This window comes from Microtus oregoni, unplaced genomic scaffold (assembly GCF_018167655.1).
Source record: "Microtus oregoni isolate MIOR12 unplaced genomic scaffold, Mior012 000090F_ref0000504, whole genome shotgun sequence".
Lineage (NCBI taxonomy): Eukaryota > Metazoa > Chordata > Mammalia > Rodentia > Cricetidae > Microtus > Microtus oregoni.
In genome coordinates, this window is record NW_024544599.1 from 2,112,906 (window position 1) to 2,127,934 (window position 15,029).

The 15,029-nt window shown below is 41.6% G+C and overlaps 1 protein-coding gene across 1 annotated transcript in view; it reads left to right on the forward strand.

Annotated features, from left to right (window-relative positions):
- The window catches only part of LOC121442289 (cytosolic beta-glucosidase), a 123,831-nt gene that overhangs the window by 48,763 nt on the left and 60,039 nt on the right, over positions 1–15,029 (forward strand). The window contains exons 3-4 of the mRNA XM_041643779.1: positions 767–1,563; positions 2,267–2,390. Of these exons, the coding sequence (XP_041499713.1) occupies positions 767–1,563; positions 2,267–2,390 (921 nt within the window). The remainder of the gene's footprint in view (positions 1–766; positions 1,564–2,266; positions 2,391–15,029) is intronic.

Here is a 15,029-nt window from a genome sequence, read left to right on the forward strand (position 1 = left end):
AGCCGAGAGGAAGGGCTTACTTAAGATTTCTGTAGATTATCAAAATTGTGGACTGAACTCCCACCAGGGAGGCACACTCTTGGTATCTTTCATCCACATTCTTGGATACCTGTGGAACTTTTGGTCTTCTAAAAATGCTATCATCACATTGCTGGGACCGTCTACAATGTACTGGCTCAAATTGTCGCACATATTTGGGACCACAGACTTGTTCTGTTGTACTCGTCTCAGATACTAAACTTTAGTGTATTCTCGGTGAATCTCTTTCCCAGACTTGTAAGACAGTTAGGCCTGGCAAAGAACTGAGGCAGTCATTTGATTTGCTTTTTTTTAATTTACTTTTTTAATATGACTTGAGATCAACTAATTGAACAGATTTTCCTTATTCACTCAACTTTTGATATGATTTCAGGGTTTAGAAATTTAGAGATGAATTGGACATGCCAACCTCACACAGACCTTTTGTTCTTATGGAATTTATTTCAATAAATACAGAAAAAGCATAATGCTATGTGACAACAACTTCCTCAGATCTATCTGTTTTGGAGCAGTTAACTTCCCATCCTGCCACCCCATCTCACCATTACTTCATGATTACCTTGTCTTCTCTGTCTTTTTCCATACTTGTTCCCAATCTTTCATTGATCAAATTAAATACATGATATACCTTATTTTAAATAAGACTCACCCTAATACCTGTTTCCATAAAACATGTTGGCATCATACTGAAAAATAATTTCTTGTTTCTTACATTTTCTCCTCCCAGGAATCGACTATTACAACAAGATCATAGATGATTTGTTAAGGAATGGGGTGACGCCCATAGTGGCCCTCTATCACTTTGATTTGCCTCAGGCTTTAGAAGATCAAGGAGGTTGGTTGTCCGAAGCAATTGTTGAAGCTTTTGACAAATATGCACAGTTTTGCTTCAAGACCTTTGGAGACCGAGTGAAGCAATGGCTTACCATAAATGAGCCTAATACTCTTGCTATTTTGGCCTATGACATGGGTATGTTTGCTCCTGGTGTGCCTCACATTGGGATTGGAGGTTACCAAGCAGCTCATAATTTGATTAAGGCTCACGCCAGATCCTGGCATAGCTATGATTCTTTATTCCGAAAAGATCAGAAGGGTTTTGTGTCCTTATCATTATTTTTTTGCTGGTTAGAACCAGCGGACCCTAACTCAGTGCTTGACCAGGAAGCTACGAGAAGGGCCATCAATTTCCAGTTGGATTTCTTTGCTAAACCCATATTTATTGATGGTGATTATCCTGAACTTGTCAAGTCCCAGATTGCCTCCATGAGTAAAAAGCAAGGCTATTCATCATCAAGGCTTCCAGAATTCACAGAAGAAGAGAAGAAAATGATCAAAGGCACTGCTGATTTCTTTGCTGTTCAATATTATACAACTCGCTTAGTCAGGCACCAGGAGAATAAGAAGGGAGAACTCGGCTTCCTTCAGGATGTGGAGATTGAATTGTTTCCCAATCCATCTTGGGAAAATGTGGGCTGGATCTACGTGGTGCCATGGGGAATACGTAAGCTACTGAAATATATTAAGGTAAATGATTTATTTGTGTCTATGTGTACCCAAGTACAGAAGGACCCTGGGAAGACATGTATCCATGTGAATGAACACCACAAAGAATGGTTTTCGGTGTCAGTATGCCCATTTGCTGACTGGGAAGAGAAGGGCAAGATTTGAGTTCTTTAGAGTTAACTAGCTGGCTTTCATGCTAAAATTTGTTGTTAAATTTTGTTGTGTCTATATGAGTAGCTTGGGCATATTTTTCAAGCTGGTGCCACTGCTGTGGTTCAAAAAGGCATTTTAAGGAAAGAGAATTGAGTGCTTTCTGAGTTTCCTCTATGCTGGTAACTGAAATTACAATTTGAAGGTACCAGTTTTCTGGACCCCTCCTGTGGGTGATAGAAAATGTACCTGCTAGCGGGACCAAGGGGTTAAGGAGCAGTGACAATCAGCAGATGCTGATGGGAAGAAGGATATTTCTGTCTTCTCATTATGTGAAGAGTCATTTGACTGTCTTCATGGACATTTGCACAGTTTTGGTTTTCCATTGTTAGTCATAAAAGGTCAGTGTGTGGAAAATTAAGTTAATAGGGTCAGTGCAATTTGATGAAAACTAGTTTTGGGGTTGCAGCTTCCAGAAGATAGAGGGTAATGCACCTGATTTTATGAGCTTTCTTTTCTTTTCTTTTTTTTTTTAACATCTGTTTGGAATGAAACTTCTGCTCTCTTGTTCTAGGATACATATAATAACCCTGTAATTTACATCACCGAGAATGGGTTTCCCCAGTGTGACCCGCCATCTCTTGATGACACTCAGCGCTGGGAGTATTTCAGACAGACATTTCAGGAACTATTCAAAGGTACCATTTGAAATGATGAAAGATCAATTGTGCAAACTTAATATAATTTTCCCATGTGCTTATTTGCATTCGGCAAAGACCATTGATTTTGAAACCCGAAATTCATGTAAATTAGTTTAAAGCCATGTAATTAGGAGAGGGGAGAGCAGGTATTTAGAAAAGAGGAAAGTGAGGATTAGGCCCAGCTTTCACTCTGCTGAAATCGAAGCAAGGAAAAAGCAACTGTCTTCAGCATTTCTTGTATTGTAGGAGATGGTAACAAGAGTAGGGTGGTACAAACCGTTAGATATCATAAAATATCAGCACTGCTCAGCTACAACATACTTATTTGCATAGTTTGATATCCTAACTGTCAAAACTGAGTTGACAGGATTCACAAAGATCTCATTCTAGCATCTGGGCTACAACTAAGTGGCCTGGTTAGATACTAAAATATGTAAACAAGATGATGATGATGATGGTGATGATGATGATACCTCCAATTTTCCAAGGGAGTTAATTTAATATCTGATAACAAATTATAAGTCATAATTATTAATTAATAATGGACATTACTAATTAGTCTGCCGCCTTGTCTTCCCTCCTTCAGCTTTTCTTGGGATATTGTTGTATAGAACATTGTCTCTGCCTCAGTTTTATTTCTTATTCCTGTAAAGGAATCAGAGATGGAAGTAACCCACAATGAGACTGTGATTTACTCTTTTCAATCATAACAGTCATATTTATTTATTATCATCATACTGAAAAGTCCAGGAATTAGACTTTACAAAATTGCTCAGGAGACACCCAAAAGGGATTCTAGAATTCAAAGGGGGTCTCTTTCTAAAGCCTGACATTTGTGGAGTGAGGTCTGGAGTTTATTGGCAGACAGCAGTCAGATTCCTACAATCTAACTGAAGCAAAAGATATCTTTTAAAATGACATTCAAAATGTGTTCTTTCTTGAGTGAGAATTCACTTCTGAAAATGAAGGGAAATTTCTGCTTCTCCCAGATTCTTCTCTACTCATTTCTGTGAAAGAGTCTGGTATATTGTTAACCTGCTGATGTTCTAAGTTTTCATCCTGAAGGAGACGTAGGCTGTCAGATAGATTCAGAGGTGTCTTATTAGTTACTGTCATGTTGCTGTAACAAAAGTACCAGGAAAAAGAACTTTGAAAAGGGAGAATTAGTTATAGTTTACGGTTTCAAGGACTTCTGTTCATGTTTATTTGATCTCATGTACTTGAGCATGAGTTGTTCATTCCACGACCAACCAGAAAACGGAGAAAGGGGATGAAGATGTACTCTGACTTTTTACTTTTTTTCCTGGATGTTATTTCACATATCCCCTGGCCTATGGGGTGGTCCCCCCATGTAGGGTGCATCTTCTCTCTTAAATGAACCTTAGGATAATTTCCTCACAGGCAAACCCAGAGGTGTGCCTCAGTTGCCTCTTTGAGTCTAAAGAAGTCAAGTTAACAATGAAGATTTTCCATTACAGAAGACAGATGCAGGAAACCAAGATGACTTGTTTAAAATTAGTATGTGCACATTTGAGAAAAGAGACAAAAATAGAAATTAATCTTTTCTATTTTCAATTTGGTATTCTGTTTATAGCTAATTATAGAAAGGTGTCTTTGTTGGTTTTTGAAATGATTTTAAGTGCTTGCTACAATCCCTGAGATTTCTCAAGCTAAACACTCAGTGGTAGGCCCATCAATGAAGTAATTTAGAGATGTGGGTTGTAACAGAATGCGAGACCAGAAATTGTGTGTTAATTTGTGTTTCTAAGGGACAGGAGAAAGAAACGGAACTGACAAGCAAAATCCTATTCTGTAGCATGTTGACTTCCTATTGTGTCTTTAGATTATTGGGTGGAAAATGAACAGGATGTATGCAAATAATGCTGCCTCAACGGAAGATATTTATACTTTGTAATGGAGAGAATGATATTCACTCATCAGAAAAGGAACCTGAAATGTTGAATTTTAAGCTTTCCTGGGTGGGTGCTGCAGGGTACCATGCTCTGTTTCACCAGGTAGGAAATAAGAATCATGTCTCTCAATGAGTGCCTGTCACAATGCCGAACAATCAAGTCAGAGGCACACAGCATTGCTTAGCTGGTAGCAAGGTGGTTAGGGCTGGCACAAACATTTTAAACTTAATGTGGATTTATTGAGACATATCCCTATGGTATGTTGATTAGCAATTGTATTATATATTTAAAATATTGTTTACTTATTTTGGCAAGTTTTATCATCCTCCTCTTCCAATATACTATGTATTTTCATTATGACTAAAACATGCTGATTTTTTTTCTCATTTGTTGTATTTTTGAGACAAGTTTGCATGTATCCCAGGCTAGCTTTAAACTCACTGCTAGTCAAAGCTGGTCTTGAACTCCTGAAACTTTCCCCTCCATAGGTATTTTCCACCATTCCAAGTACACAATACCATCTTTGTTCAGGCTTTAAAAAGATATGAACCTTTAAATTTTTCAGAAATTTATATATTGGCAAAATACCTATGTTAATATCTATTTGTTCAGAAAAAATTCCAAATGTGCGTATTGATTTTGAGATGGGTATTACTGAGATATTTTAAAATGTATTTCTATATAAGATGTTAATAATTTGTTCTGCATGCAATTGTTTTTCCAGTTGTAAGTCTCCTTTCTTCTGTGAGATGTTTATGGTCCTGTTTTGTATGCTTAGCACAGGTTCAGCTTCAAAACTGGAGAGAGTACCGCCCTCATCAATACATGATAGGTTGGTTAAGATGATGTCACATAATATGAACCGAAGCAATCCCAGCTTATCACTGTACCTAGCACTTGAATGGCTCAGGTTGTTTCTAAGATTGGGGAGGGTGGGCAAGCAAGTTTCTGGGGCCTTGGTGGCTGTGTTCTTCCTTATGAGATTACAAACAGCAAGGAGGGAGCTACTGTGTGGGAAGCAAAGGGGCCAGGAAGCAGGGAGAGCTCTTTTTCGTGTTTGTTTTTTATTATAGTTCTTTATGGAATCCCTTTGATTCATTTTCTTGAGACACTTTAATTTTACTTCCAGAAGAGTTATTGCTAAGTGTTGGGGACTGTGGACCCTGAGACCCTGAATTTCCTGTGACCCCCTGCCTGCTGGAGTAAACAACTTGTTTTCCTGTGCTTGCAGCTTCTCTGAGCAAACAACTTCTTTTGCAGCTGCTCTGAGCATGAGACCCTCAGGAGTTCCTGATGTCAGGGAGTGGTTTCTGGTGAGCTTGCAGCTGAGAGTTAGGGCTTTGCCATTAGTCAAGGAGACTGTATATAAGCTGCCCCGGAACACAATAAAGTGGGCATTCTTGGCACCTGTCTCTCTCTCTCTCTCTGTGTATGTGTGTGTTTCAATCTTCAACACCTTGTCTGACTTGCAAACTGTACCATAGCATGTAGCATGTAGAGCAGGCGTTGCGTTACAACTAAGAACTTTCTTCTTAACTCCATTCTGATTGGAACAAAAGTAGTTTTACTGATGCCATTTCTCACTTCAATCCCAAACAGTGATTTGGGTAATTACTTATTCCCTTCTTGCAGATGAGGAAACCAATTTTCAGAGAGACCAAGTTACTTGCTCATGTCAAAAAGCTACTAAGTAACTTTTCCTGTGACAGGGAAGAATGTGTTATTAATATCATTATTGATTTTTTTGTATTATCTATAACTGTGAGTTGAGGATTTTCTGAGGCACAGTGATTCCCTTCCCACCCCCATCTCAGAACAAAGCCTTTTCCTTAAGCTTTCTGTTCAGACCTAACCTAGGCTATCTGCAGTGGTTCTTCTGGTCTCTGAGAGGGTCAGCTAGTTCTGGCATGTTGTGAAAAATCTCAGGCCCATGTGTCTGGCTTCTCACCGGCTGTAGCTACTTGTGGCTTCTCAGAGACTCCTTGGAGGCAGTGCTGATAATCTTGGTTGGCAAGAACTTTCCTAGTAAGAAGCATCCTGTGAGCAATTAAAAATAATAACAGTTCAAGGAAGACATTTGTGGGGAGCCCTACAAGTAAGAGCCCACCAACAGCCCAGGGTGTCGGATGATAGTGATGTGATTCCGGTGAACAAAGCCTCCCCCACTCCACATCATGCATATGGACGGGCACATAATGGCACTAGAGTTGGATCGATGATGTCTGCCTGCAGTGTTTTCAGAGCTCCCCAGGTAAAATCCCACAGCAATTTATTGAGCACTAAATGTAAGCTAATGTTTCTGGCTCAGTTTGGGAAAGGAGAAAAAGAAAGAGGGAGGAAATGGGGAGAGGGAGAAGCGGGGGGGGGGACTACATTCACTAGGACCTTTTATTTGTGTGTCGCTTAATTCTATTTAAACATCTTTAAATAGAACATATTTTAATTACCATAGATACAGATAACAGTAAAGCTGCATCCCTAAACTTGACAAAACTAGGCTGACATTATAGATCTGCAACTTGCTCAATGTGGGGCCTTTGACAAATAGCTTAACCTCTTGGTCTCTGATTTGTTTATGGATAAGTGTGGGAATAATGGTTTAAGTGGCAGAGCTGTTCCAAAGATTCCATCTCATCGGGCAGTTTACAGCATAAAACTCTCCAGCCAATTGTCAGACACATTGGAGGTCCTTAACCAGTGGTAGTTATTGGTACAAAATGTACATCCTTAAAGTATTCTTATTGCAGGTTAATTTCTTGCTGTTTAAAGTTTCCCCTGCATGACTGCATAAACACGGACTGAACAAAGACAACAACAGACTTGCCTAGGAAGCTCGCAAGGCTTCAACCATAGTCAACTAATAAATACTGAGAGGAGAAATAGTCTTCTCCAAGAAAGAGCACAGAAAGTGGTCATTCAACACCAAATGATCAGCCTTGAAAACCTACATACAAATAACATTATATAGATTGAACAAGCTGTACTTATGTAATTAATATATAATCTCAAACATTAATGAAAAAAGAAGTCATGAGTTTGAAAGAGAACAAAGTTGGGTTTCTTTAGAAGAAAGAAAGGGAAGGGGGGAATGATTTCTACTATAATCTCAAAACTAAAAGTGATAACAAAAAAGTAACATTATGTGGTCTTTGGGATGGCTCAGTTGGCAGAGGTAGCTGCAGCCAAGACTGTAGACCTGAGTTCAAATTCTTGGAGGCCCATGGTGGAAGGAGAGAACTGACTTCCACAATTTGTTCTTTGATCTACATTTCTTCTCATAACAAATAGGATAACAACTTTTTAAAATGAAAAATACCATCGGAGGACTTACTATTTCCTGTTTCTTTTCTTCTATTGACATTATAGCCAAAGAGTCTCTCATGCTCATGACTGCGTGCTTTATTACTGTTTGAAGCATTAACTTTTGCCTATTTCCTTATACAAATGGGTAGAAAGGCAAATATCCTCTGATTATTTCCTTCTTAGGGGACACAACATTAGGTGCAAAGCTAAACTGTCGGCAGAAAAATTTACTTAGATGGATTTTTGTATGTTTGGAGTTTAGTGACCTACAAAAGCTGTGTTTCATACAACTAACTAGTCTTTATTCATAAGCTTAGCGACAGTGGTAGATACTCAAAGCCAGTGGGCAGTCTTGAAATGCCCTGCGCAAATGCTCATGAATGGAAACCTTCCATTCTCAGTGCTGTGGGTTTGTATGAGGAAGAGGGAGGCAGGGGAGGTGACTCCTCAAAGCATGACTTCATCCAGACCAAACTAAGTCTCATGAAAGTGGTTCCAGCCCAGGCCCATGTATTCCTTGTATTCGCTTAACTTCTGTCTCCATTTAACTTGACTTGTCTCTGTTCAGTCTGAGATTATAGGTCCTTTTCATATTTTTAGTGGCCTGAATTTGTGTGGCTGTGTAGGACAAGTAATCCTCTGCGAAGTTATGCAAAACCTGTTTTTGAGATCTGGTTCTGCCAGTTAGGAGCTCATTAACTGTGAGAGTACTGTTTTTATAAGCATTTCTACTTAAAAGTTAGTTTGTTTAATTGGCATATAGAGTAATGAAATTTCATGTGAGTTCTCCTCCTGTTCTATTGTCTTCTTTTCCTCTTTTTCCTATCTTCTGTTTCTGTTTATTTTTAATTTTTATATTTATTTTTGATGCAAGGTTTCGTAGAGCCGAAGCTGGCTTTGAATTTCTAGCCCTCCTGCTTTCTTTCTAGATGCTGTGGCTATAGATGTGTGTCATGCCTCATTCTCCCTCTTCATACATGGCTCCCATCATGCTTTGTTCTAACTTACCCCTTTCCCATATTGTCCTCCCTCTCCCTGTTCCCACTCTTGTTGCTAGTTTCTTTCTTCCCCCAGTTGTCCTTCCTTTTGCTTTCATGTCACAGATATGCCTTTACACACACACTCTCATTTATTCTTCCATCTCTGTTTAGACCTCTCCATCTTTTCTCATAAACCCTTTCTACCTTCATGTCCTCCATCTGGAATCTGAATGTGCACTAAAAGGTACTACTTGGTTTTATGAGTCTGGCTTATTTTACTTAAAATAACGATCCCCAATACCATCTATTTTTTCTGCAAATGTCATCATTTCATTCTTTATGGCCAAATAAAATTCCATTGTGTATATGCACCACACTTTCTTTATCTAGTCTCCTGTTGACGGACACCTCGGCTGACTGATTTCCCAAGCAGGCAAAACTCTAGTCATTTAATCACAAAGATGAGGTTATTAAGAACATGCATCTTCCAGGAGACAGTGACAAATGAGGAAGATGATGTATAGAACGCCTGCATTGGCTCTCACCATATTACAAAAGGTTCTGCTAATGGTGGCTAATTTTTTGGGGGGTGAGTGGGGTGGGCATGAATCCTCTGAAGGCTGAGCTGTGTTTTTTCCTAATTATATATTTAGCCCCAAGCAGTGTTCCTATTATATAGTAGTGTGCTACACATGTTTGTTGAATTTGATTGTGTCTATGAGGGAAGGGTTAGTCCATGGATAATGAGAAATAAATGATGAACTGATTGGAATTCTTCCCCTAAAGAAATATACCCTGCACAATAAAAATGCATTCTTCTAGAAAGTTTCCAAGGCAGGCCAACTTTCCAGTTAGATCCATGCCTGAGCTAGCACAGCGGTGGATGATTGCAGAGAAGGTTTGCTAATGACCAGCTTTAGGCTTTTAATGACAAAACCCCTCAGCAAGATGTCACCGAAGTTATTGAAGACTTCACGGAAAGTGTTGAAGCTGATACATGGTAACAAGAAGGTTATAAATCTTGCAGTTGGATATACCACCAAGACAAGATGCTGAGCACAGAGTCCCCCTGCTGTTGTCTGTCAGTATTCTCCCTCCCCCGTCCTCTTCCCCTTCCCACCGAGAGCCCGTAGAGGAGAAATACATCCATTTCCCAAAGTAGTGCAGACCTGGCAGCCACCTGCCTATGCCAATTTCAGATCACAGAGGCCCATTTAACTGGACAAAATTTGTTAAGCACCTGCGTTTTTCTAAATGTGTATGAACGTCCTAAGGATTAGGAAAGATCTCAAATGTTAATACACTGACCTTTCAGAAGCACTAACCAATTAAAAATCCATTGTCAGCTTAGAATAGAGACTCTAGTACCTGATGTAGATTCCCATACTGTAGCTATTGTTTTATTACTTCTTGAATGAGAATAATGTCACTTTCACCCCTTGAAATAGTTCATCTCCTAGGGCACACAGGGCTCATATGAGATATGTTTTCATGGATTTGGGGGACATTCTGGCTACATGTAAGATTGCCTTGATAATTTGGCAAACCTATGCTTGGCTTCCTTGGATGGCTGCTGGCAACAACCAGTTACATTTCTGCTTTTATCAGATCAACTGTGTAGGCCTGCATATGTAAGTGAGAGCATGGAGTTTGTCTTTCTATGCCTTGGCAGATCTCACAGAATGCCTCCAGGTTCCTATTGTCATAAATCATAGGTTTGCCTCCTCCTACTCTCCCTCCTCCTTCTCTTTAGAGCTAAGTAATATTCCATTGTGTATATGTTCAGATGTTTTCTCTTATGTATTTTAAAAAGGAATTCAGTCTGCCAGCTCACTATCAGGGCGAGCTCTTCAGCATTGTCCTGGAAAGTTCACCCTTTGCAGGAATGAACAAGGGATGGAGCCAGTTCTCCTGCTTTCATGCTTTCGGGATCAGCCCTTCCACACCTATACCTTCAGTGCCAGGTCTACTGAGTTGCCCAGGCAAGGAGGTGTAGGGGCCACTCTTCTGAGTGCTGTAGTTGGTGAGAGCCAGGGACAACTTTCCCATTCTTATGACTTCAGGCTAGCTTTCCCACCTGCCGAAGATGGTGAGGGGAAGGGGGCAGAGGACATTTCTTCCCCACCCACACCACGGAATGGCAGATGAGGGGTGGGGCAAGATCTCCCATGCTCATGTTCTCCTGCACCTCCATCAATAGAGTCAGCTCTACTGTGCTGCCCTGTGAGGTGCAGGGTCCACTTTCCCACGTGCTGCAGCTAGTAAAGGGGAAGGTTAACTCCCTTGCCCACCAGAGGTGGCAGGGGTGAGTGGGGGTGAGCATCTTTGCATCTCTCCCTTGCTCTCACCACCACATGGCAGTCGAGGGGGCTGTCATCTGTATCCTACTCGCACACAGGGCCACCTGTCAACAGGGACAATGGTACAGTGCTGTCCAGACAAGGGGCAGGGCTCACATGGCTGTGTACTGCAGCTGGTGAGGGGAGGGTCCCTTCTGTGTCACAGGTTGTGAGGGGCAAGGGGTAAAGAGGGGCCATCTCTCCCTTGCCCATACTGCTGCATGACAGTTGAGTAGTGGGGACAAATCTCCCATGCTCACCAGTTTGGGACTGGCTCATACCTCTACCAACAGGGTTGGCTCTATTGTGTTACCCAGCTGAGGTGCAGAGCCTGTTATTCCAAGTACTGCAACTGGTGAGGGACAAGGGCAGCTCTCCTGTTGTTAGGACCTCAGGGCCAGCTCTCCCACCCACCTCAGGTGTAGCACAGTAGGGTGTGGACACAATTCTCCCCTGTCCATGCCACATATTGCAGATGAGGGGTGAAGCCAGGTTCCCCCCACCCCCACCCCACCATCAATAGGGTCAACTCCACTGCTTTCCAGATGAGGAGCAGGACTCACTTTCTTTAGTGTTGTGGCTGGCAAAGGAGAGGGTCAGCTCCCTCACCAGCTGCAGGCTGTAGCAGCAAGGAGGAGGGCATCTTTCCCTCACCCCCATTACCACATTACAGAAGAGGGAGCCAGTAGCAGCTATGCCCTTCTCATGCCATCAGGGCTGGCTCACCTCCACCTCTGTCTATAGGGTCAGCTCTATTGTGTTTTCCTGGCAAGATACAGTGCCTATTCTCCCAAGTACTGCAGCTGGTGAAGGGTTGGGCCAGATCCCTCCCATGCTACAGGTGTGGAGGGGTGATGGGGGAAGGGCATCTTTGCCTCACTGATGCCACTACATGGTAAAAGAGAGAGGCACTACCCACCCTCCCATTCTCATACCTTTAGGCCCAAGTCATCCATGCCCCCTGTGAAAAGGGTCAACTCTCTTGTGCTGCCCAGGTGAGGTGTAGGACCCTCTCTCTTGAGTGCTTCAGCCCGTTACAGGGCAGGACCAGTTCTCCCTAGTGTTGCAGCCAGTGAGGGGCTGGACCAAATCTATACAGCTCTATCCTCTTGGCCTTTGGTGATAACAGGCCATGGGCATCAACACAGACTGTGGCTGCATCAGGACCATGAATCCAGACATGGGCCCCTGCGGCAGCCCAGGCCCGACATCACCAAGGCCGTGGGTGGCAATCAAGCCACCACCTCAACCTGCTCCTCACTGCTTTCACCTCTTCAGATGTGCCTCTGTCCACAGGAAATGGAACCAACATTCTGTCATTCTTTCCGTGTCTGTCTGTCTGTCTGTCTGTCTCTCTCTCTCTCTCTCTCTCTCTCTCTCTCTCTCTCCCATACACCATACATTTGCTCACCACAATAGTAATAGTGCCCTTCTGTCAAGCCAGGGAGACCTGTGTTTTCTCCTTCAAGCCCTGCATGCACATCTCTTTGTCCCATTCAGTCTGTCATGGCACTAGGCAGGGCTATGCTTCTTTGTGTGAAATCTTTAAAACATTTGGTGTTCTCTTTTTTGACATGGGTACTTCATAACTTTTTGTTGTTAAGTAGGTGAATACATAGGCATGCATGCCTGTGTGTGAGGGTTTATTTATGTATGTGCAGGTGTGTATGCATGTATGTGCATTTGCAGAAGCCAGCCTTCATGTATTCTTTTTCAGTTGTTTATGTTTTGAGACAGTGTCTCTTACTAGGACCTGGGGTTTACTGGGTCCTCTTGATTGGATGGCCAGTGAACCTCAGAGATCTAGTTTCCTTTGCCTCCCTAGCACTAGGGTTACAAGTGTGTGTCATTACAGCTGACTTCTGTGTGGGTTCTGGGGATCAAATTCAGGTGCCTATGCTTCTGCAGCAAGCACTTTGGTGACTGAGCTACTTCCCCAGCCCCATCCTTTACACTGTAGTTAAGGTTGTACATCATTTTGTCAGGGTGCATAATTTGTGTCCAAGTGTTTTTCAGTACAAACAGAAGTCAGTACTCCTTCCTGGCACACTTCCAAAATCTATGACTGTCAGATTCTGTGATTTTATCTTCTAACATACTTAAAAATAATCTTAGAGAACCTGAACTATGACTAAAAGATACTAGTGTTGAGGGAGCTGCGGGCTGCATTCCTGCTGCCCTGCTCCCAGCCGCCTGGCTAGTTTATGCCCCAAAATAACAACACACAAACTGTATTCATTTAAACACTGCTTGGCCCATTATATCTAGCCTCTTCTCAGCTAACTCTCGCACCTGGACTAGCCCATTTCTAATAATGTGTGTAGCACCCCAAGGTGCACTTACTGGGAAGATTCTAGCCTACGTCTATCCTGGGTTGGAGCTTTATCGTGTCTGCCCAGGAGAGGGGAGCATGGCAGCTGAGCTCACTTCCTCTTCCTCCCAGCATTCTGTTCTGTTTACTCCACCCACCTATGTTCATAGCTATCAGGGCTAAGCAGTTTCTTTATTAATTAACCAATGACTTCCTCCATCATACTAGTATCTAGTAATGTTCAGACTCACACGTAGCATCCACACACATAAGAAACATACATGCATAATGCATATCCACACATATATATGCACATTATCACACATACACACACACATATATATAGATGCACATAAAGACATATATACATGTAGACACATAGTCACATACATACAAACAATATATACATACATACACACATATACACAGACAAATACATGCACATATCCACATGCACATATAAACACATGTCCACATACAGACATGAGCACACACACATGTACACACACATTCACATTTCATGACACACTTTACCAGACTTGCCCAAGTGTGACTCCCATGGGAACTGTCAGGTATGTGTTGCTTGCAGGCCCATCCTCTGAGACCTAGAGGACCTGACACACTGCCTCATGGAACAGGTGTTATGAAGCTGTGCCTGAAAGGTTTTAAATCCAGTTTAAGTTGTTCTGAAATAGTAATTGAAGTCCTTAATCAGTCCAGAACCAATGAATTTTAAAATTCATTCATTGATTCCTTTCTTCTTTCCTTCATTCCTCCTTATTTTTTCCTGTCCCCCCCTCCTCGATTTATTCATTTTATGTATGTGGTGCTCTCTGCTTATACACCTGCTTTCCAGAAGAGGGCATCAGATCCCATTAGAGATGGCTGGGAGCCACCTTGTGGTTGCTGGGAATTAAACTCAAGACCTCTGAAACAATTGCCAGTGCTCTTAACCCTGAACCATCTCTCCAGCCTATCTTGATTTTATTGCAAATTTTGCATTATCTTTTCCCATAAAAACACTTCTTCATTTTAAGTGACATTTAGATGACTGACATTGACTCGCTATTTCTCACAAGTGTGCGCTGCTGGTTTTTTTTTAATTTTTTTATTTTTATTTTTATCATATAACAGCCCAGAGACACACAGTTTCATCTTTTCACCTGTAAAACTGGACCCTCAACTAAAGCAAGTGAAGTTAGTTCATCTGATGACAATCTAGCTTCCCAATAGGAAGAACACAGTAAAAAAAATCAGAAAAGTGGAGGAAACACAGGATTCTATGGTAATTTTTAGTAAGTATTTTTAGTAATCACAAAAGGTTTTAGAATCAAGAAAGGCAGCAGGAATTGAGGAAAGGGAGATTTCCCAGTGCACAGTCTCATAAACACTTGTCTATATTTATTTTAATTACTACCACTACTTATTATTATTTTATATGTATATATGAGTGTTTTGCCCGCATATATGTTGGTCCAGAACCTGTTTGCAGTGCTCACAGAGGCCAGAAGAGGACACCAGATGCCCTGGTACTAAAGTAACTGACTATAGTGAGCTACCATCTGGATGCTGGGAACTGAATCCCATTGCTCTGGAGAAGCAGCCAGTGTTCTTAACCAGTGAGCCATTTCTCTTACCCAACAGCTGTCTATAGTATCTCTGTTTCTAGAGCTCCAAAATGACTTCACCCTTTAAGTCTTTAGGTGGGAGTCAACAAATATGCTTTTGGAGTAAGTTAGAAGGTTTCACCTAGGTTTGGTTGTCAGGGCTTCTTAGTAACTGTGTTAGGG